Consider the following 24,580-nt stretch of genomic DNA (forward strand, 5'->3'; position numbering starts at 1 on the left):
ATCTTCAGGTATGATATCTTTTGTGTGCTTCTGGGTTGTATGGAGTCATCTGTTTATGTCAAGTCTTTCAGTTTCAGTTTTGCTTACAGTCGGCTATATGGCATGGTGTTCAAGTGCAACACTTAACTGCTTCAGTATCCTGCTCTCTGGCATCAAAACAGAGCAGCTGATCAGTGGCTCTTAAACTCACTGTTACAATGTTCTATGCTTTTCTTAACCTTTGCTTTCGGAAGGGTTATGATGTTCACAACTTTTTTCCATAACTGCTGGCAGTCTGTCACAGTATGTTTTTAGTATTTTCGCATCAGAGGTCTTAGCTCTCAGCACATTTCACTTGCTGTGAGCCTCAAGGGTGGGCTGACAGAAATAACTTGCGGTGTTCCGATTCCTACCTACATCTCTCATTGACATCTCTAATTCTGCCCATCAGGTGATAACAGCGTCCATTTTCCTCAAGCTTTTTGCTTGTTTGTTAAAAAATAAGGAGTAAAAGGAAATACTTAGCAATCTAACCAGTTAGTGATGAGCATGGTGGTCTGCTGTGGGACACCTACTGACTTTACTATTTAGACTTCTTCATTTAAGCTTCCTTTCACATCAGTATCTCCCGTAGCTGATAATGTGCACTGTATTATGAAACATCTCCTATGGGTATTTTGGATATTTGGTGATACTGTCATAAGGTGGAGGTCTTGGTGTACACTGCTAGGTTTTCCTCTCTGCACAGAGGCAGCAAATTAAAATACCATCACCTTGTAGTAATTGAAGACAAGCTAATATGATAAAGCTTGTTGTGTCTTGCTCCACTGCCAATATGTTGAGTTCAGCATTTTTAAGCTGTTTCAGTTTTGTTTTTTATCTCCTGAACATATGATTGCTCAGACTTTGAATTCATTCCTTTCAAAGCAGGGCAGGCGCATGCACTGCCCCGAGCCTTGCTGTCTTCCAAGTATGACATTAGGGTTCCATTGTGTCATTTTGTGCCTTGAATTTCCCCATGTCCTGACAATATATTTTCCCTTCCTGGTTTATATACAGTGACTGTAAAATTAGTATGTCCTGTCAGCAGCTTTGCCAGCATGATTTTTTTCACTTTCTATTCTTCGTCATATCCTTGAGGTTTAATACAAGTCAGATGTTAACATATGACTCACAGGTTCTGTGACTGACCAGTGCAGAGCCTACAGTTATCTGCTGCCGTGACCTACCGTTGGTGTGGCCCAACTTGTGCTCTAGAGGTTTTTTCAACTTTGCCATGGGATCTCTGTGTACTTGATAGGTCAGTTTGCCCATTCAGTAGGCATACTTGTGTGCTCAAATTCTGAGGTGAGATACCACTCATCAATCACTTACTGATGTATGGTCATTGATCATAGTGACTTGTTGAACCTCCATTAGTGACAACACATCTGTCCTCTTCCTGATATATCTCTCCCCTTGAAGAAGCAGTAGTTTCTAAGTATCCACAACTCTTGGAATTGTGTGGTTTTTTTCCCCTTCTAAGGCTTCTTGGCTATAGGAAGCACTTCGCTTCTGCTTTAAGTTTCTGAATACCTCGGTGTCATAGTAGACATGAGGAGAAGGACCAGGGTTGGGGATGTTTTGAGATGAAGTATTGGTGTGAATGTTTGGACTGTTTTAATGCATGTGCACAGACTGATAGGAAATAGTTTGAGTTCTCGGCTAGAGGACAGCCTGAACTACAGATCAGAAGGCTGTGTTACTGGTGCACGTTTTCTACCTTCCTGTAGGCATTGGGACATGCAAGATGGCTTGGAAGAGAAAATCCAGCAGATACCTTGATGCTTTCTTTTTTTTTCTTCTTTCTAAAAGCGAAGGTGCCTGTGACATGAAGAAATCCCAGACTTCCTCACTGCTTTTAAAAATAAAGCTAATCTAATAGTAAATGAGAAATGATGCATGTTTGCTCTCTGGGAAACTCTGGTCAGTGTATCAGTATTGCAGTAAAAGGCTTAAAAAAGAAAAAGACAAGACAGAGTTGAAGAACAGAAAGGTTTTACTATGTTTAGAGGATTACCCCTAGGTACATTTGGTGAAATAGTAGTTTTGATCATTGTACTTAGGAGAACTAAAGTTTAAGTATCTGAAATTCTTCAAGAACTACCAAAGAGAAGCACCAGATGACTATGACTCCTGATACCATTATAGGCTTTTTTGAAAGCTTCTTAAATTGTTTTTGAGTTTTCTGCCTACTTGATGTGCAACTGTAATGAAATAAAACAGGCACACTTTTCCTTAAACTGCTTGCAGACTGCCTTGTGCAACAAGTACCTGGCCCTCTTCCTAACCCACGTGTGTTTGAGTGGCTCTGCTACCGAGCAGTCCATCCCCTTCCTTCTCTTGGCCATGGGAGCTCTTAAACCCGTTGGCCAACTTCCTCCAAGTTTCCTCATACAGACATACAGATGTGGGACCTAAAATACTATATCCCTATAAGTTTTGTTGAAGGGGAAGGCTGCCGGACAGAGGGACGTATCCCTGTTAATTCTTCCGGCTGCGTGCCAAATGAGAGGCTGCAGGTGAGCTGTTACCTACAGGGTCTGGGCAGGAGCTCGGTGGTGGGAGGAGGTCCATGAGGCCTGGTGCCAGCTACTCGCAGATGTGCTTGTCACACGTGGTCACCTGCCTAGCAGCAACGTCTCTCCTGCACCACATTTGTACATCGGGCTTGTAACAAGGCAGAACCTAAGTATGGAGAGAAACCCAAATGGGGAGAAATGAAGCTGTGTTCATGTATGTTTTTTTGTTTTTCTCTTGAATGGGTCAGAGATGAGGGGTTCGAGTAACCTTTTTAGAGCTGTGCATGAAGTTCTGCAAGCTCTAGCAGTCCTAGATCAAGGATGAAGCTTTCTGTGAGTGCCTTCAAAGCAAGCTTGCTACCCTCATGCCCTACGTGTTATATCTGACTCAACAGCTGTCATTGCATCAGCTTACAGGAGGAGACGGTCAGAAGGACATCTTCATCTGTCCCTGGGCAGTCCGGAGCTCAGAGCAGCTCATAACTGCCTGCATGCTGTGGCTGGCCAGGAAGGCTGTTAATCTGGCTTTCAGCTGCCATTGTTCAAACATTGGTCCCTCCTCTGATGCTACTCGAGTTAACAAGAAGTGAAAGTTTCTTCGTCCTGTTTCCTGCCATGTTGCTATTTTTTTGTTTGTGATGATAACCATTGTCATAAAGTGGCAAATGTGGTGGTGAGGCTGAGAATAGGAGGCTCTAGACACTGTCTGCTCTGCACTTTGCTCTCAGAGGCAGTTGTCAGCCGACAAATGCGAGCTTCCAACTGAGGCATCACAGAATTTTTCAGCAATGTTATCAAAATTTTTCACACATCCTGTACTTCAGTGTGTTTTATGCATTCATAACAGCTTAGTCATACCATCTAGCTGGGCTCTTTTCTGTGGTCTAGAGCAGGAGACTCTCCTGTCTTGTACATTTTGGTACCTAATGTTTCTCTGAAAACAAGCCCCAGTTTTGTCTGTTTCCCGCATTTTGTTTCTCCTAAGATTAGCTTACAGACAAGAAACAGTGCAACACTGGGATTTCGCCATTTCAGCTCAATTGCACAAAGTTGGTGGTTTGCTGAAAAGAACCTGACCCTGCTTTCATCAGTCCATGCCTGTAGCATCTGTCTGTAGCCAACAGTGTGTTTACTCGGCAGCCTCTGTGCTGGCGTAGCCCTAGATTTAGTTCCCATGGCAGGACTACTCTGTGTGACTGTGTTTGAACTGCTCAGTCTCTTGCTTTGTGCTTCGGAATCCTCTCAGTTTTTGCTAATGTATGAGGTGCTTTAAATATTTATCTTTGCGGTCGACTACAATGAACCAATCTCTCCACAATTCAAGAATACTTTTATTGATAAAGTTTCTGTCTCTGAATAATACAGGTAAAGCATTAACCTTTCTGATATGAATTACTAAATTTACCAGAAAAAAATTAAATAAAATTTGGCATTTTTGCTGTGTTCCTCCACAATTCCGTACCTCTGCTTGGTACTCAAAATGCCTGTGCTTCCCTCCCAACACTGTCGGTTCTGGAATTTCTTAGTGGCTTCTGACTTTTTTTTTTCTCCCTCAAAATTTAGCAAAGTTCTCTGTTGTTGATATCTGAAGCTTTAAGAGCAGCTAGGAAGATTGACATGAATTAACTGAAGCCTCTGAATGAATGTCCATACCAAACCTATACGGTATAGCTTATTTACTTTATTTAGGGTAGCTAATATGTTTTATTTATCGTGCTTGTGTGATTTCAGCTTGCAGGACTAGTGCCCTGTGGAGGCCAGGCAGCACTAGGCTTATCTTCCAGCCACTTCGGAGCAGTGCATTACGCTCTGCTCCTCGGGCAGCTGCCGTGCCTGTACCACTCTGCCACGTCAGCCTGCTGGAGGCAACCTTGTCAAACACCCTGGAGCTTTCAGATACTACAGTCTTTTTAAGATTGGTATCTCAAAAGTGCATTTATCTGCCTCAAAGCACGACAGCAGGACCCTTCCTTCTTTCCTTGTATCTTTGTTTGAAATGAAAAATCATGACGCCTGGGAGGAGTAGAACCTGGAAGTCGTGTTCTGTGTTATTGATGCTTGTGCTGGAGAGTGTTTAGACACTTGAAGTGTTAAAGCAAAATTAGCCTTTTCTAAAGGCCTAGGAACAATTCTATCTAAATGATCATGAGATGAGAAATTTAGACCTCTGAGATGTGCAAGCTAGGAGGTGGTAATGACTTCGGTTTGTTTCAGAAGGCACTGCAGCAGAGCACTCTGATGCCTGGCAGCCCTGGGTGCTGCTCTGTCCCTGAGCCCAGATTAGACCAGGCTGAGGCAGGGTTCTCTTCCCCTTGCTGCTGGGTTTGCCAGGCCTGCTTTGGAAATGCTGCTTTGAGAGAATGTGAAATTGGTTTAAAATCCATATCATAACTTTAGTGTTCCTGTACCAGCTTGAAAACAGATTTAAAGGAAGAAAAAAATAGTAGTCCAATGTACAGAGGACTGTAAAACATGACTTTGATAGCAAACCTACAGAAAAAAACTGTTCTTAGAATCTTTCTTCTTTCTCCTTTGACTGTTACTACACCAAGTCCAACAAGAGATCAGATTTTCAAGTACAGTGTGTTTCTTACAAAACTGGAGCTGCAGGGTTAAAGCCCAAATTTTTGCGTAAGCCCTGCACAGCCCCACAACAGTTGACAAGCACTTGGGTAAGAGCTGACAAGTTGGAGAACTGATCTTTCCTTTTCTGTGAAACAGGCACATTCAAGGTCAGTCTGCTTTTGGTTTAGAATGCTTTTACTATGACTACTAAGAAACCAAATGACTGCATCAGTGGCTTTGTACTGCAAATGGTGACATGTTGGGTGACTGTAAATGCTGTTTCCCATAGTGTTATCCTCCAGGATATTTTTAAAGAAAACAATTGTGTTAGGGTTTTGCTTCAGATTCTACAAGATGATGTTCAGTTACTATGCACAAAAGAATCGACACAGAATGTACTTGTTCCTCCTGAAGCCTGCAGTCCAGTTCTGCATCTGCTTGGTCACTGCTCTGGACACTAAGTAGCTTCTGCTCTTCAGTTGCTAAAGTCTTTTAGCTGAGAGGTTTACCTCTAACCTCAGTGTGATCTCCTGAGAAAATCTCAATTTCACATTACAATTGTATTTAATTTGCTGGGAATTCTTGTTGTTTTTCTTACCTACCCTAATCATTTCAAAGCTGTCATCTTCTCCATGTTATTAGCTTATATTTGCAAACAGGATTCCCCCCCTCTTATTCTGAGTTACAGCAGTTCAGAGCTGTGTCTCCTCTTGTAGTTTGAACTCTTTCATCCAACTGGCATCACAAATGTTTCAATCTCCTTTTTCGGAGTATCATTTCTTTGGAAAAGAAATGCTGAGGGAGTATTTCTAATTATTTTATCTCCTTAATAGGAAATTGCTGCCTAAAACTTAGTTTAGCTCTTGAAAAGCTTTCAACTTTACTGTATCACTTACTGATGGAGCATCTGCATTATGCTGCTCTTAAGAGAAGAAAACACTGCTCTTGCTTGCGATAGTGGCAGGAGCTGGAGAAGTAGTTCTAGTAGCTGAAACAGTCTTTACTCATTTGTGTATGAAGTTTTTTTTTGTTTTCTTGGCAATGTACTCCATTTCATGGAAAGGAGAGGCTTTTTTCCATCATGAGGCACTATTATGGTTGGCTGTAACTGAATATTTCAGGGGATGAATCACTGATTCTTGGGCTGTGTATTACAGAGAAAATGAGACTGATGCCACCTCCAGCTGCCTTCTCCATGGGTGTGCTCCATCAGATGATTGAGAGGAGGCCTCTTGGGGTGGGCTTGCCACTGGTGCCACCAGGCACATGTAGATCCACTCAAATAGTATTCAGTTCAATGGCTGATTATTTTTTTTTTTTGATTTCTTCCCCATTGAACTTCCAGAGCTGCAGCAGGCTGGTCAGTTCGCACAGCTTGTCACTCCTTCGTTGCATCCAGGCATGTTTCTGCCAGTCAGGAGACCAGTGCAGTCTGAAGAGTGGCTGCTGTAAGGGGATCGGTCCCAAAGGCTGGTGGGGATGAGCCTGGGCGCAGAAAGATGCTGTGGGCTTCAGCAGTGCCCAATGGCTGCTTTCATCCCACTCAGGTGGTCAAATGGCATCTGAGTGGCTTGCTTAGGGCAGGGTGCCCCAGGAGGCCGCTGCCTCCCGGCTGAACCTGTAAGCAAACCTGGGTGGCAGGGATGTGGGCTGCCACGTGTGATGATGCCGGCGAGAGAAATTTCAGTGCTAGTTTCTTATAGAACAAAAAAATGTCTTTGATCATGTGTTTGGCAACTTAGTAGTCCCGCATCCCAAAACAACATGTGATGGTCAACATTCAGAGTGAAAGGATGCCCTCTTGCTGAGAAACAAGTACCGATACTGCCTTTACCCGTTCTTGTATTTAAAAACTTATTTTGACATACCACTTAAAAAAAAAAAAAAAAGTTATAGCTTCCATAAATGTGGCTGTTTTTGTGAACACCTTTCGTGGTCTTATCACTTCATAAATTTGTCAGAATGCTCTTCAGGCAAATGGGAAACTGGTAGGGATAGGGCTTTCTAGCATTTATGTTTGAGTGGCATAACATTGAGCTAATAGTGGGAAAAGTAGGACAGCCTTTAACATGGAGAGCCTGCCCTCTTTATACTATAGCTCTATCGCTGCTGGTATTTTCATGTACAGTTGCTTCATCTGAACATTTTCAGTTCTAGTTTGACTTGCACAAGCTGTTTCAGGAAGCGTCATTCTCATGACGTCGGGGTAGCTCGGACAAGAGGCAACAGGTTTCTGTTCCCATGCCTTCCCGGGAGTCATCTTCTGGTTCTTGTGCTGTTGCTGAGGTGAATCTTAGCTGTTAGCTCACAACGGTTTTGGGTTAAAGAGTGTTTTGATTTCATCTCCAAAGCTATGCTCTTGGGGAGTTTGGTATCATTTGTGACTTTCACCCCTTGTGAGAGAAGCAGTCCACTTTGGTTAACAATGGGTCACAGCATTATAATGGAACATAGCTACATTTTAAAAGCAGTTGCACAGACTATTAGCCATGTAACTACTGAAAAAATATAAATGGCTTATGAGAGATTAATTCTCCTCCTTTGCTGTGCTTTGACAGGAAAACAAACGTAGTCTTTTGTCTCAGGAGATTGAGCTGCTGACACTGGGGCGAGTACACTAGGAGAGAGCCTATTTATCTCTAATCCCATGCTCATACCCATGCTTCTCTTCAAGGATCCACTGCCAGATAAGAGGGTGGGCTTATCTTGGCCTACCTCAGTACTGCTGTTGTGATATTCTTAGTTTTGTTCCTCGAAAAATTTTAGTCTTTTAGATAGTCTTAAACAAATACGTATTTTTCTATTCCCACAATATTTTCAAATAAACTGCTAAATATTTTTTGGAATAAAAAACTACTTTTGTGTCGGGGCTTTCTTGAGAGCAGATATTTCCTAAGGTTAGGTTTGAAGTTAAATTTTCAGTCTCTCAAAATTTTCATGTATATGAGTAGATTTTTACCTCTCATTGAAAAACATAATATATTTCATCCTTCAAGATGTGCAAAACATTTGTCATGTTGCAGGTTCTGTCACTAAGGTCTCAGGGTGTGGACAGAAGCAAAATTGATTATCCTTAAAACTTGTTTCTCTCCTCATACAGAAATGAATAAAATGTAACCTCAGAAATGTCAATTGCATTTGAGTTGTAAATTTTTTTTGCCAAAATTCCTCCAAAAGCGTTGGTGTTTATCGGTTTTAGAAATGCGTTTTTCTCATGTGAAAATGCAGTCTGTACAGTGAGTTCTCTCCTTTACTGGCTTTACTTCTGTTTTCTTGCAGTAGTGGCACTTTATCCCTGATGGGCATGCGTGTTGCAGATGTGCAGAGCTCAGTCCTCTTTATTTCAACGGTGACACGGCTACCAGCAGCCTAATACTAAGCTCATAGTTGATTATAATGTTGTAAATCTTCCCTTAAATATGCTAGCTCAAATGCAACCTTGAACACCACTGTTTGAAAGGATTTTTTTTTCTTTGCCCTTCAGAACCTCTCTTCCTACGTATGTACCCTGTCCAGGTGTGGCTGGTTTGCAAGGCAGATCGGTAGCAATCTCTTCCTCTAGCTTATGTGCTGAAATATTTAATACTTCAGTTTTTGAGGCATGGAAATGAGCTCCTTGTTTGTTACTTACTCTCATGTACAAGTGGATGCTGTGAAACTCAGCTGTTTACTAAACAAGGGGAGTGTATCCTGTCATTTCATAGAATCATAGAATATCCCAAGTTGGAAGGGACCCACAAGGACCATTGAGTCCATCTGCTAAAAATTCTCTTCTCCTTTTATCTAACCAACTTCTACAGTGTACTTGCTTTGATTTTCTGCTGTCCCTAGCCTACATGAGGGTAATCTGGGCCAGGTAATGCTGCGGCTCTTCCTTGCTGCAGATTACTGCTTGCGGAAGGTATCGGTCACTGCTCTGCCCTTGCTGTCGTGTCTGGTGCCTTGGCTGTAGCAACAGATTGGGGTTTCCGTAGCTGTGTCTGGTCCTGAAGCTGGTAGGTGGCAAACTGGTTTTGGAGCTGAGAGAGAACTTCCCCCCGTAAGGGCTGACTGCAGCTGAAAATAACAGCATGACTTGATGTCATTGCGGGTGTGGAGAGGAGGAGGAACATGTCTGTCTGGGAGGCAGTCTCCAAATGAATTGTTCTTTCTTTTCTCTGTTTTCAGGGACTCTGGCATAGCTTCTAAAAGCGAAAGCAGTTTACTGTAATAACTCACTGCCCATGATAAAAGAATATATACTGCTGTTTTTTCTGGATACAAATGCATCTGTGCCCTGAAGAAAAACAGTCCATTTCTGCTACAGTGCTTTATGAGCAAGCCCAGTTGTTCCTGAACCAAACACACTTAAAGGTGAGTTGATCATAATCACTTGTTTTTAATCATGCTTAATGTTGCCAGGCGGAAAACCCAGGTCTCAGTAATCAGTTTTGATCTTGACATCTCTATTTTTGTTTCCTTTGGTAGGCTTCGGCTCATTGCTGATCACTAAAATACAGCTTTTTCATACTCATTTTGATGGGGTTTGACAATGTAGATTCACTGTGTTAACATTTTTATATGTTATGGAACAATCTTTACACAATCTTTACAGATTCTTAATCCATAACACTAATAATGCAGTTTTGAACTTCAGTATTGTGTTATTAAAACACCCTTAAATTATTTGGATACCTAAATACTTTTTTTTTTTTTTAGGAAGGCATATTTTACATTTAGTGTAACTAGTTATTCCTTAAAATAGGTGAGGTTTTCTTAGTTGTGTTTGGTTTTTATGGTGGGGTGGGTTTTTTGCTTACTTTCAAAAGTCATTTGAACCAGTCTGATCTCACACAATTTTGCTTGAGATCTATGCAGTCTCTCTTGGCACCCTTATGTCTACGGTTTACTTTCTGACTGAGAAGGTAACAACTGTCTTGGCTTAGGTGGAAAATCTACTGAGCCTGCTGTCCCACCTCTTGCTGTGGTCAAACTGCTTAGAGAATAAGGCAAGCATGCTGTAATACTGAAACCACTTTAATGATTGGTGGTTTAGAAGTTTCTCGAACCAGAAGTCGAGATCTTGTATTTACGACGTTTAATATCACTTGATGGGCTTTGTTTTCCTAGTTACCCTTCAGTTACCTTAATACTGAACTTTTCAGTGTACTGAAGGTAATGTACTTAAAACATATAGAAGAGTCTGTGAGAGCTTCTTTGAAGCACTTTTTTGGTGACAGATTTCCATTTAAATGCTTGATGTTATGCTTACTCCTACGACTGGTGTCTGGCTTCCCAAATAATACTGTTGTAATCTTGCCCCAGAAGGCAGCTAGCAACTGCACGATTGCCTGTTGGCTGAGGTGGTAAGGGGCCTTTTGTATTTGAAAGGTTGTAATTGCCTTCAACTTTCTTTTAGTTTTATGCTTCTACACATTCGTTATATAATTTTAAAATAGTAATAACCTGATATTCATCATTCTAGCTTAAATGTTAATGCATGTTATTCTTTAAAAAAAGTAGTCTTGAAAGTAACTTACTTATCCTGACATGCATGGAGTACCTATGCATTGAAAAGATGCCTTTAGTAAGGCTTTATTTTAGTTGAGTTTTTATATAATGTTATATAGAAGTATACCCTATGGCTTGAAAAATCAATTTTGTGATCAGGCAGTGTTTTGAACACTCTTGATCTTGCTAATGTTCTTGATTCAGTGATGTGTAGGGACTGTTCTACAATCCTAGTTACTACTGGGCCTGTATTCTATCCAAACCCTTTGAATTAAGAATGCAAGAGTGACTGAATTATTCTTGATTCTCAAAAATGGAAGACTGACTTCGTGTTAGAACTCAAAAATCATCCAACTTGCACAGAAAACGCCCCTTTACAACTCTCATTTTTGTAGGCATTAAAATGGTGCTTGTAATACTTATACTTTGCGGTCAGTACTTGGTGCATCTTTGGGTGAGGATCCAATTGATGTAAGCACGTTCTGAAAAAATGTTTACGCACAGATGGACTAAACACTTGGTTCACTGCTAAATCTGTATTTTGTTGTGATAGGCCACAACTGTATGTTTAGTTCTGTAGAACTTCATCTATTTTGTAGAATCTGTCTGGAAATCATGTTGAATGTTCATGGTATGAAATGAGATTCTTAAATGTGCAGCCTTTAGTTGAGTGGTCTGAACAGTATGTCTCTATAGACAGTAAAGAGAAAATGAAACTGGTTAGTTAATACTTAAGGGGTGGTGGTGCACTAGGCTTAAGGACAAAGCTGTACCTCTGTAGCCAAAAAAAAAATGGAAAATAACAGGCTGTATAAAAAATGAAGGGGGCAGGGGGAGTGGGCTACTTAACCAGTGAACTTCCTGCTCTTCCTCATCCATCTTTTTTCCCTACCCCAGTAGACTTCAGATGCAAACAGTATGTTTTGAAGGTATTTTCCTAAGTACACCAAAACTAGTTCTGTTTACTAATATGAGAACTCTACTACTTAGTAGGAGTAGTAACACTGACTCTTGTTTTGGGTTTGCTTTTTCAGACCTCCTTCTGGATGACCAATGTGTATTTTAACCAATTATATTGGAAACTAAGCCTCCAACTTCCCATTCATTCCAGCTGATAGCAATGCATATAATGCAAACACAATTCACAGGATCACACAAACATTACTCTTAAAACTTTCTAGATGATTGTAGTTGCTTTCCTTGTGTTCTATGCTAGCAGAAGCCTTTTTCAAGGTTTACTGTTGACTCTAGAGCACCACGTTCCCCGTTTACTGGGAGCTTTGGGGGCTTACAATATGGGAAACTCGTGTGTTTGCCGTGATGACAGTGGAGCAGAAGACAACGTGGAATCTCAGAATCGACAAACAGAGAGCAGTAGAGTACGTGTACCTGAAGCAAGAAGCCACCCAAGGGACCCTGTCCGGCCACCTAGGAGGGGTCGAGGGCCTCATGAACCAAGAAGGAAAAAACAGAATGTGGATGGGCTAGTACTTGACACACTGGCTGTAATTCGGACGTTAGTAGATAAGTAAGTACCACCTCAAGGAATAATTCAACATGAATGAAAAATACAATGTTCTTGTCTCCTCTCAAACTGTGACTCCATCCTCTCACCGATCTGCACCTGGCCCTCCCTGAAGCAGCAGCGTGTTTCCATCTGGAGGCTTAGGAGAGCAGCACCTTTCCTAGGTAATAGACGTAGCTCCTGAGCGTCCAGGTACAGACTCTTGCAGGAGCTGAGGAGCTTTCTCACAGTTCCTGTGTGGGCCTACACCCAGATGGGATGAGGAGTGGGCTCAGTATTGCTTGCCTGGCATAGATATACAGCTTAGGAAGCAAAGAATCTTCCGGAGCTTGAGAACTTACGTCCTAAAAATTGATTGTTAAGCAAAGTTTCTGCTTTCAGGCTGTATTTACTACTTTGGAAATGGTTAAGCAAAACTGAGAGCTTTGATCTTTGTTAGTTTGCATAAACAGACTGAGGCTTTCTTTCTGGCTGTAAGTCTACTACTTCTTAAAGACTGCACATTGTGACTGTTCAGCTTATGATCCCAGTACTGCATTCTTTGCATGCTCAAAGCATCCACTGAGGGCATGTGGGATATTTATGGATAGATCCTTCTTTTAGTGTTGTCTTTTCTTTTGCATTGCTTTTTACAGACCGCTATAAAAGGACCTCAGAAGTGAAGGATTAAGGTAGCTCATCACTTTTGGGTTAGGTGCAGGTTAGAAACCAGAAAGACTACAACAGAAAGAAAAACAGTTTTATCGCTTTGTAACGGGGTTGAATTTAAGTTGGATGAAGCTCAGGACAAAATGAGCCATGATTCATATACCTGTATCCTTGAATATGCCTACAGAGGAGGAGTTGGCCTTGCCTTCCTGTTGTAAAATGCTTTAAATGAAAATACCAGGACTTTTTTCCTGAAAACTTTAATTTAAGAGGGGTTGTGTATGTTTTGGGATTTTGGTTGTGAGTGGTTGGGGTTTATTTTATTTTTTTTCTTATTGTTGGGGTCTGTCTTCAAACCATTAAGTTAAAATTGTGCAAAAATTTTGAAAGCCTTTTCCTAATTCCACATGCCTTTCCCTTTCAGCTAAGTTCATCTCCTTAAGCTGTTTCACGGCATTTTTGTGCATAGTTGATTCTGTTGGTCTTGCGAACAATTCTGTAATCTTGTAAGCACTTTGCTTTGACACTGAACAATAATAAGCATAGTTATGTCACTGATCCTAGAGTCCTATTTCTTACAAATTCTTGAAGATGTGGCTTTTTTTATATATTAACTCAGTGAAATACTTCCTCTAGACTCATAATCATGTAGGTTGGAAGGGACTCCAGAAGTTCAGCTACTCCAGCCTCCTGCTTAAAACCTAGCTCCAGTTAGAGCAGGTAACTCAGGCCACTTGAAGCACTGAATGTTTCCAGAAAATCTCCATTTTCTACCCTTCTTTGGGTCCCTGTTCCAGTGTACCCTGACCCTCCTAATGGTTTAAATAAATCTTCTGCTTGTATACCATGTTCTTAACCATCACAGCAGCCCTCTGCTAGACACACTCTGTTATAACAATGCCTTTTTCATATTGGGGAGCCCAAAAATGGGCACAGTACTCCAGATGCTATCTCACAAGCACCACATGGCTATAGTGGTATATTGGTTACCCTTGCTTAATATTAAGGCTGTTGATAAGACACATCTGGTCTTACAACACAGCCAAATAGTACAAGGTCTTGCAGACTCTCTTCTGCATGACAAAGACCTGTGGCTGTGAAGAATGGGGGAGCCTCTTCATGAGACAGATTATCTAAATGTTTCTGAAAAAAGCTTAAGGAACCTTCCTGTGAGACTTCAAGATAATCATGGCCCTTTTTAGGTTAATAGGAAGAAACAGTGTGGGGAGGGAGGAGGGATCCATTTCTGGAAACTTTGTTTTTCTGTGTGAGTCTGTAGGGATAAGTATGTTCCATTATCACCTGTTCCTCCTAGAGCTGGATTATTTTTTTGGAAACACTAAAGCTGAAACAGAAGGAGATGGTAGGGAAAATGACAAACTTCATGTCAAAAACCATGCCCAGATAAATTAAATTAAAATGGAAACATGTCAGTAACAGTAAGTTGGAAATACAGACTTCAGTGTGATAAGACAGATGTAAAGAGACAAAGATACGAGTCTGGAGAATGGAAGGCAAAAACCTTTTTCTTATTTTTTTTTTAAATTCTTTAGTGAAAATAATACATGGGGATGCTTTGAGATAAATAGTAGATTAAGTTGTTGTACTGTGATCTACAATGAACCATTGCTTTCCTTGTTTATTGCTTGGGATTAAAAAAGAAAATCTGGACCGAAAGTATATGGTGACTGCTTTTTGTTCCTCTTGTCTAGAGATCTCTCTAGAAGGAAAGGAGTGAAATTTCGTTTCCTAGCCTCAGAAGAATAAATACTAATTTTTGGAGTCTATCCCAAGTGCTGCTTCACAAATTGAAATATTGGCAAAATTACTTTTGTTTTGCTTCCAAATATGAGGAAGGTGGGTGCTGGAAGGAGTGTTTAGAAATTCAGTGGTTAAAATGGCAAGTGAGTTGAACAAGACTCCTTTGCTCAGTGCTAGTACTGTTAACACCTGCTATGCATAAGAGAACCAGGAAATCTTGCTGATAAAAACGTCATTCTTTTTATCACAGCCTTTACTTGCAGTCTGTGGTGGTTTTTTTCTTTCTTTAAAGTCTTAACTGTTTTTCTTGAGATAATTCAGTTTGCATCATTCCACTACTTTTTCCTGCTGGTGAGATAAGTTTCCAGATGGAAGGTGAAGAGATGCTTGGGGGGAGAAAAAAAATTGTTTCAAATGTTAAAGCAATATAAAAGTGTAAAGTTTCACACTTGCATTTTCTTGTGGAAATAATGACTAGAGAATGTTAAGAGGTTTTGGTAAGAAAAGCATGCGTTTTTATCCTATAATCAGTCAAACCTGAGATTTTTCTATAATTAATTCCTCCAAAGTAGGTAGCTTTGTTATCTGTATAATTAACCTGTGTTGAAACTTTCTAAAATTTATCAGTGTTTAGCATTTCTAGTTTCATTTCAAAGGCATGTAATGAATTGATTGTGGAATGTATCATTCTGAGCTTGGGATTAGTTCATAATGCTTAAGTAGCACTGAGCAAAGCGTTTAGGATATGCTGCTGCATAAACCTTTCTGGTACTGGAGATACCTAGTGAATAGAGTTTTGGAGACCTTGCATTAGGTACTTATTTTAGTAACAGTTCCTGCTCAAATAAGAGGACCTGGCAATAGGTTCTTGCCCCTGCTCCGGCAAACCAAATTGAGAAACTAATCTAATGGATTTTTATTTCTTTTTTTTGCTATGTTGCAAAAGGAATTGCGTTAAATGTCCTCTGTTAAACTGTCCTAATGATTTCCTGCTGCTCTTGTTAACGAGTTTGTAGTGTATGATGCTGCTAGATGATATGCTTTACAGTTTAGGGGGAAAAGTCAGCAATGTTTCTGGAAAAAGTATGTTTATGGTGTGTCCCTTGTACACTGCTCTTGGTACGCTTTGTGACCTCTGAAATGGTCTCTTGTTACATATTCTGAGGAACTTTGCTGATGAATAGCAGTAAGTCTAAGCATTATGTCTAGCTTTTAGACATTTGAGTATGGATAACAATTTCGTATATCAGCTATTGTAGATAGGCGGATGTTGACTTTAAGCCAGAAAAAAGCCGAAATCCCATCTTTGTTTTGGATCTGAAAATAGCATTAGCACTTTGCTGCCTATGTAACTTTCTCTTTGTTAAATATTTACTGGATTCATTTTCTGTCTGTGTATTACATTGATGGTTGTGCATAAATTTTGACCTGTGTAATATCTCTTTCAGTGACCAGGAGCCTCCTTATTCAATGATCACGTTGCATGAAATGGCAGAAACAGGTATCAAGGCACTGTGTTGGGCATTTCAGTTGTGACTCCAAAGGAAAAAAACAGCACTGTTTTCTTTCCAAAATAATTGTACTGCTAGCATGTATTTTATCAATTTGCTGTAGCTCTGGGGACTCAGACTCCAGAATGTAATTCTGTCCTTCTGAAGATTCACTGAGCTGATGGTATCTGAGTTTTTTGAACTCCATTACACTTCCTACATGAGCTCTCCAGAAGCAGCCAACTGGCTCCCAAGCACACTGTAATAGCATTAAACCACAAGCCACAAAGAATGTGTTTGCACTAGGGCAGAACCAGCCCATATATGTAGACATGGTTTAAACCCTTGGTTTCGGTGTTGCCAAATAGTACATACTTGAATGGTACATACTTTTTGTCTAGGGTTTTTACTGTCCTTAGACCTCCATTTTATTGATATATTTGTTCAAAGTCCGTACCCAAGTTCTTCTGCAAGCCAAGCTGTGTCCATATGAGGGTTGCTTTACCTCTGTTATGGTAGGTGCAACTCACCCAACTCAAGACTGCCACCAGAATTCTGGTGGCTCTTAATAGAATTGGTATTGGTGCAAGAAAATGTTACTGTATTAAAATAAGTTAACCTCATTAACTACTACAGCAATTAAGTAAAAAGTCTTTTGAGGTAATGTGCTAACAAATTTCAATACTTTGTTTTGTATTTACTTGTCCTTGGGGAAGGGAACACTAAGTCTCTTGTAACCTCACTCACTTGTATGCAGATGCAGACTCAGTTCTGATTTTACTCCTGATGCAACTTTTTTCTTGTAAATCCAAATCTGTTTACTTTTTTAGTAGTTAAACTACTTAACATCTGCAAGTAAACAACAGTTTGCATGTAAGTAGGAGGCCCTGTCTGCTCATTAAGCTGTGAGAGCTGTTCAGTTTGAAATCAGATTTTCTTTGGAAGTCCAGGCATAGGACAAGCTAATGCAGTTCCTTCAAGGTTTTGTGTTACTTGAGGGAATTCAGGAAGGATGCTTTTTCTCCTGACCAGGAGTATCTCTTCAGTGTTATCATGAGTGCAGCGTTCAACACTTAAAGTTGATGTTGCACACTGAACTCCTGAGTTACTACACAGGAGAAAAGTGCTTGTCCATAGTGGTCACGAGTGTTTCTTCCTAATTTTAGCGGAAACTGAAGTATGCTCTGGCTTGGGCAGGACTGTTCTCCAAACAATAAAGTTGTATGCTGTTGCCCAAGCTGCTGTAAACTTTTTTCTCCCCTTGAAATTAAACTTCTAAGCTACTGCAAACTAAGACATTGATGTAAAATGTAAAGCATTTTTTCCTAGTTCCTGTAAAATCACTGGGTAATTTTAATGATTGAAAACTTAAATTTACATTTGCTGATCTATATTGAACACTTTAGAATTGCAGTGTTAATTCTAAATGTTACTTCTGTTTTGTGGTTGACAGATGAAGGCTGGTTGGAAGTTGTCCAATCTTTAATTAGAGTTATTCCACTAGAAGATCCACTGGGACCAGCTGTTATAACGCTACTACTTGATGAATGTCCGTTGCCAACAAAAGTAAGTCGAAGCAGTATGTGTTTATCTGCGACTGAATTTCAGTTATTCATGGTTGCCACTCCCATGATAGCTTCTGGGTGGGTTTAATCAGTGATACGAGACTGTTAGTGTTCAGAAAATGGGTGTAACTTGTAACTTTGGGTAATTTGTGGTGGCTTGTTATCTAATTGGTATTTAATGCTAGAAGCAGTGTAGAGGAAAATTAAAAGGCAGTGGTCCCCAGGGAAAAACGAGGCATTTGGTCCTTGGCTGCTTTCATTGCTCTCCTCTCCTGCCATGTGGTATGCATACTGTACAATAAGTGCATATGGATGCTGCAAAAGCAGGAGAAGTTCTGCCGTTTTTACTCAAGTTCTGAAAGATGCATATGTACAAGTCACTGTTCAGTTATTCCTTCCCTGCTATGTGCAGTGAATGCAACGTAAGTGGGTGTCTGACATTAAATGACATTTTAACTATGTTATGGTAGGTGCAACTTAACCAACTCAAGACCTCCACCAGAATTCTGGTTGAGGTAAATTATGGCTCTTGATAGAATTGGTATTGGTACCAGAAAATGTTACTGTATTGAAATAAGTTAACCTCATTAACTATTACTTAACTGCTGTAAAAAGTTTTAGATACGGTTTGGTAGATTTGATCACTGAACTGGCTTTGGATGGAAAGATGATTCAAGGTCTTCATACTTTGCTGGTACACATACTTTAGTAAGTGATTCAATGCGTTAACCATTGAACATGATTATTTTACAGAGAACTTGACTTTCCTTAAATGCTCGCTACTATCTCATTTCATCTGAAACTGGTGATGACATTATTACAGCTTTCATTGCTTAATCTACTACTTATGCTTCCACTTCTAGTTTTCAGTTTGCATTGTTATGGATATAAAGTGATAGCTTTTGTCTTGCATAAACATGTGAGTGGCTGGAGAGTTAGTGAAACTCTAGTGTTCAAAAACTTTTTTCCTGTAGGTTATTGGGGAAAGTCATACGAGACTTATGTACATGTTAAATATTGTATAATTGCTGTCATAGGCAGTGAAATGATTACTGAAAACAAAATATGACTAGAAATTTTGCCTGGTTTGAAAACTAAATTAGGAAATGGAGACCACTAAATGCTCTATGATTTTTTCCAGCTGTACAATGTACTTGTTAATCATCTGATCTGTATTTCAAAATCCACATCACTTTTATTTAGGTACTTAAATTTTAAGGACTTCGCTATGAAATAGTTGACCTTAAGACAGAGGGAATAAGATGCCTCCTTCTGGGGTTACTCAGAGGCCTTTTTCTTGCGCAATCTCTTTACAGCGCAATGAAGTGCAAGGAGTAACAGCTGTAGGATCTGCAGGTCACATGCAGCCTAGTAAAGTCTCTGTTCACTTTTTGCATATTCAGAGTAAGTTTAAGTCAGCACCCAACTTCTGCTACAGCTAGAGAACAGTAGTATGCTGTTTTCCATTTTATTTTGCTACACTAGGCTGTAAAGTCTATAGCATTAAAATGGCAGCACAGCTGTTTAGACTAAAGTCTTTATTTAACTCAAAATATTTGATCTCTGAAAGTTCTAATAGTGGCTAAAAGCAGTGCAGAGTATGTCAAGAATCTAATTTTAGTTAGGTTTTTCCATCCTGAGTCTCTAGCTCAGTCATCCTTTTTTTTAGCCTTCTTTCCACTTAGTGTCAGTCCTGTTCATCACTTCTGTTTTTGTGGCTCTTCTTTTGGGGAAAATAACTACTTTTCTGTTATCACTGTACAAATATCAGTCTAGTGAAGAAAATTGATTTAAGTGTGGATCAGAACACAGCTCACAAAGCATGTAAGCACCCAACTTTGGCAGTACTGTTTCTTTCTTCAAATGACCTTCTGATGACTTCAATATGAGGAGTACTGTTTTAATTATATCATAGCCTGAGAATATGTAGTTTATATCTGAATCAGCTGAAACTTTCATGAAGTCTGGAAAGTTGAGGGGAATTTGAACAAATTTGAACATCTGAGGGGGCAGGGTTCTCTGTAGGATAACTTGGCTCTAGATTAACTCCTACCTACCCTGAAAATGAGGGTTGTGATCTAGACCTATCTTGAATTTTATCCATATCATGCTGTCTGAATGAAGCAAGTCAAAGCATGGCATTTTAAATTTATCACCTTCATTGTTGTTGCTTAGTGTGACTATAGGACTATAGAAAGACATTTGTTCTGAAGGATACCGTTTATGACATCTTGTGAAACTGACAGCATCCTAAATTGATGATGGGGTTGTGGGCTGGCTCTTTTTTTTTTTGGCCGGTCTCTTTAGTCCTGAATTATTTCTTCAGGAAAAGGAGTGAGTTTTAGGGCACTTAAAACTGATTAGGTAGCAATATTGCCATAGCTGCTGAATGAATACTAAGCAAAGACAAATAATACCAAAATCCTCTTGCTATAGGAGCTCATATATGTCCAAAAGTATCCTATAGTTGTTGATCCAGCAACTTGAATGGCCAACAATCTGGTGGCAGTTTTAAAGTTACAACTCTTGGGAATATTGAACTTCTGAACTTCTCATCCTATCTTTTCTTTATTATATTTTTATCTTAGATAACATCTTATGTTGCCTCTAATGTGATGGTGATTTTAGTAATATATTGTAAAAAATAATTTGTAGTATATTGGGGAAAACTGTGTGTCAGTGATGTTGAAAAGATTCTATTTTTCTTTTTCAGGATGCATTGCAAAAGCTAACTGAAATATTAAACTTAAGTGGCGCTGCTGCTTGTCAGGATGCTTGTCACCCTGCCAAACATCGGAATACAACTGCAGTACTGGGCTGTTTAGCAGAGAAGTTAGCAGGTAAAGCCATGGGATTATTCTGAAAGCTTGCTGAGTGCCTATTGCTTTAGCACCCATGGTGCGGACTACTTCAGAAATGTTTTTTTACAACTGAATAATGTTCTGCATGTGGGGGGATATCTTGTCTGACAGGTGTGACCAATTTTACTCCTTAATTAAAATGTTCAGATTCAGCCATCAGTCACTAGTTTGGGTCTGAATGAGCCATTTACAGTCCCAGGTAGTTGAAAAGAATTATTTTGATGTTTGGTGAGCAATTTGAAATGCATATGTTTGTAGATCGACACTTATGCTTACAATATATGGTAATTGGTCTTTTCTCAAGATCTAGTCTGGCCCTTTAAGAATTGCTGTGAACACAGTTATTTACTGATTTAATACTCCTGCCCATTGACTAGTCTTAGAGGCAGTGTAGAAGGATAGAAAAATGCTGTTGCTGCTAAGCATGTGTTTCATTGTAGTTAGCTGAAAAGATTCACTGCTGTTACTTAGAATCCCAGCAATGTTGTTTTAAGGTGACTTTTCATATAGAACACTTTACGCCCTGTCACTTTCTAGTACCGTGCTGGAAACTGATGATTACATTTCCTTCCTGCTGATGGTCATCTTTCTATGCAGTTTTTAGCTCCTCTTCTGAAAGTGGGCAGGAAAAGGAAACGAAGCAAAAGTGATTGTTTGGTATCACCTAATGGTTCTTAAAAACATAATTTTAGTATTTCTGTCAAAGCAAAGAACAAGGACAGGAAACATTTTACGCTGTAATACTTCCACCTTCTTGTTATAGTAAGTCGAAATGAGATCCAATACCCACTTTTTTTTAGTGATCTTGGAACTTACCTCATTGCAGTAGCTCACACAGAAAACTTGTTAATGTCGTGATGGAGCCCACTGCAGTTTCTTAGAGTTCAGAGAGATTAGTTTGATTCCATTGTAACTCTTGATTAAACAAGCAGTATTTCAGGACAATTTTCTTAATTGGCAGCTTGCCACGGTGCTGTTGCAAATTGTATGATTAACTATCAAGTAGGTTATATTAGACACTTAGTTTTGCTTATTTTGAACTATTGATGAATGGAGCTAGTCTTTACACCTTCTCTGTGGAAGTAAAGGGGAGCCAGACTCTTCAGCAAAAAGTAAAGGGGAGCCAGACTCTTAAAAAATAAAATAAATAATAATGAGCATAAGTGTTTAGCAGAGGTTGATGGAGTCTTATTTCAAAAACTAAGTGTCGCTAGAACTGTCTCTGTTTATAGCAGGTAAAACAAATGTTTGTGATTTGGTAATAGTGTAGTTATTTGTATAGCAAATATTTGTGAACAATGATATTTCTTCTGTATTATACTTCTGTGCAATGATGGATATATGATAGTTCCCATGGATGGATTTAATTTGTGATACTTTTACAGGTCCTGCAAGTATTGGCTTACTCAGCCCAGGCATATTAGAATATTTACTTCACAGCTTGGTAAGTGTCTTTGATCTTAATGTATGTATCTTGTATGGTATCCATCATAGCAATTAAAATGTTTTTGCTTGTTGGTTTTTCTGATTATTGTGAAAAGTTAGTTGTTTGGATACTGGTAATGTACAAAGAGTTGAGATTTAAGTTCAGAAAGGCCTAATGAAAATATTCCCCCCACCCCCCCCCCCCCCCCACCCCCCAAAAAAAAAAAAAAAAACATAAGGTACCTTGCTGCTCATATTCTCTAATTTTAAGAAGATATTTAAAATAACCAGGCTTTGCTGCATGTCATGACACAGGGCTGGCTGCCCAAGCTTATACCTTTTCTACCTCCAATTACCATGTTGCCTGATCACATCAAAACCCACTTAAATGTGAGTAGAAACATTGATCAAACTGTCTCAGCTTAGCAGGAAGATAATTATCACTGATGAATGCACTTTTACAAATTGAGGAAAATAGACAAACTCTGTGTGTATATTCAGGTGAAATTTTCATAGAATGGCTTGGATTGGAAGGGACCTTAAAGATCATCCACTTCCATCCCCCCTGCCACAAGCAGGGATGCCACCCACTAGATCAGGATGGCCGAGGTCCCATCTAGCCTGGTCTTGAACACTTCCAGGCATCCACAGCTTCTCTGGGCAACCTGTTCCAGTGTCCCACTGCCCTTACAGTGAAGTATTTCTTCCTAATGTCTAATCTGTCTTCCCCTCTTTTAGTTTAACACCATTCCTCCTTGTGCTATCATTATCTACCTGAGTAAAGAGTCCTTCTCCATCCTTTTTATAAGACCCCTTTAAGTATTGAAAGGCCACGAGGACTCCCTGAGCCTTCTCTTCTCTGGGCTGAACATCCCCAGCTCTCTGCCTTTCTTCATAGGAGAGGTGCTCCAGCCCTCTGATCATCTTCGCAGCCTTCCTCTGGACTCGCTCTAACAGCCCCACATCTTTCTTGTGGTGGGGGCCCCAAACCTGGATACAGGACTCCAAGTGGGGCCTGATGAGGTCAGAGTAGAGGGAGACAATCACCTCCCTTGACCTGCTGGCCATTCCTCTTTTGATGCAGCCCAGGATGCAGTTGGCCTTCTGGGCTGCCAAGTGTGCACTGCTGGCTGATGTCAAACATCTTGTCCACCAGAACCCCCAAGCCTCTCTCCACAGGGCTGCTCTCAATGAGTTCTTCCAGTCTGTCTTCCTTTCTGGGATTGTCCTAACCCAGGTGCAGTACCTTGCACTTGTTGAACCTCATTAGGTTCATGTGGGCCCACTTCTCCAGCCTGCCCAGGACCATTTGAATGGCATCTTTTCCTTCTGTTGTATTGACTGCACCACTCAGCTCTCTGTCCTCTGCAAACTTGCTGAGGGTGCAATCAATCCTATCCTCTGTGACACTGATGAAGATATTGAAAAGCACTGGTCCCAGGACAGACCCCTGAGGGACGCCATTCGTCACCGGCCTCCACTTGGACATAGAGCCATTGACCACCACTCTCTGGGTGTGACCATCGAGCCAACTCCTTATCCACTGAATGGTCCACCCATCAAATCCATCTCTCTCCACTTTGGAGACCAGCGTGTCACGTGGGACTGTGTCAAAGGACTTGTAGAAGTCCAGGTAGATGACATCGGTCGGTCTTCCTTTGTCAACTGATGCACTCACTCCATCACAGAAGGCCACCAGATTGGTCAGGCACGATTTACCCTTGGTGAAGCCATGCTGGCTGTCTGGAATCACCTCCTTGTCTTGCATGTGCCTTGACACTGCTTCCAGGAGGATTTTTTCCATGATCTTGTCAGGCATAGAGGTGAGGCTCACTGGTCTGTAGTTCCCTGGATCCTCCTTTCTGCCCTTCTTAAAAATGGGAGTGATATTTTCCTTTTTCCAGTCATTCATCAGGGACTTCACCTGACTGCCAGGACTTCTCAAATATGATGGAGAGAGGCCTAGCAACTCCATCAGCTAGTTTCCTCAGGACCCTGGGATGCATGTCATCAGGCCCCATAGACTTGTAGTAGTTGTGACAAAAGAGAGCAGATGCATTGTAATTCAAAAAGATTTTTTTGGAAGTTCATCAGACTCTGGGACTGAAACAACCTGCCTATATACTTCTAGTTAACACTTGTAAAAAAGCATTATATATTGTTGAGCAAACTGGAAACTATACTCCTAAGTATACCTGACGTGTAACTTCATCAATATTTGTTTTATTACCTAAGTGTAAACTTTTTTTCTCCTCTGCAATAATTACTTCAGATTATTTCTTTACACTTAGTCTCCATCTCTCTTTTTCTTTAATTTTAGGTTAGAAGAACAAGGCTTCAGAAATTTGAAAACTTATTTTTTGAAGAAGCAGTTCTGCCCTTTGGTCTAGAAATGCCAGGCTTCTATTCAGTGCTCTTGAATCAATGCTGAGGGCTAATAACTTAAAGTCAATTCTGATTGCACTTGTTAGGTCAGTTGCTTAGGGTCTGGCACTGGTGCGAGTTGAAAAGATGGCCATTTTGAGGAGTCAGTCTAATAGTCCTGGTTGGTTGACTTCAAGCTATTTGTTATGAACTCTTGGAAGGTGAAACGAAAACTAGCACACCCTGTTTTGTACTTGGTCTGTTAGCATTCCTAGCTGATAGAGTAAACGTAACTACTTAACGAAAGTACATCTGAGTATCCTGTCCCTTTCTCTCTCCATGCTCT

The 24,580-nt window shown here is 40.2% G+C and overlaps 1 protein-coding gene across 2 annotated transcripts in view; it reads left to right on the top strand.

Moving 5' to 3' along the window:
- The window catches only part of RSPRY1 (ring finger and SPRY domain containing 1), a 42,355-nt gene that overhangs the window by 2,102 nt on the left and 15,673 nt on the right, over positions 1–24,580 (top strand). For both annotated transcript variants that reach the window (XM_035543849.1, XM_035543850.1), the window contains exons 2-7: positions 9,273–9,458; positions 11,630–12,123; positions 15,978–16,030; positions 17,473–17,585; positions 20,298–20,424; positions 21,831–21,889. In XM_035543849.1, the coding sequence (XP_035399742.1) occupies positions 11,777–12,123; positions 15,978–16,030; positions 17,473–17,585; positions 20,298–20,424; positions 21,831–21,889 (699 nt within the window). In that variant the 5' untranslated portion in view covers positions 9,273–9,458; positions 11,630–11,776. The remainder of the gene's footprint in view (positions 1–9,272; positions 9,459–11,629; positions 12,124–15,977; positions 16,031–17,472; positions 17,586–20,297; positions 20,425–21,830; positions 21,890–24,580) is intronic.

This window comes from Cygnus atratus, chromosome 12, assembly GCF_013377495.2.
Source record: "Cygnus atratus isolate AKBS03 ecotype Queensland, Australia chromosome 12, CAtr_DNAZoo_HiC_assembly, whole genome shotgun sequence".
Lineage (NCBI taxonomy): Eukaryota > Metazoa > Chordata > Aves > Anseriformes > Anatidae > Cygnus > Cygnus atratus.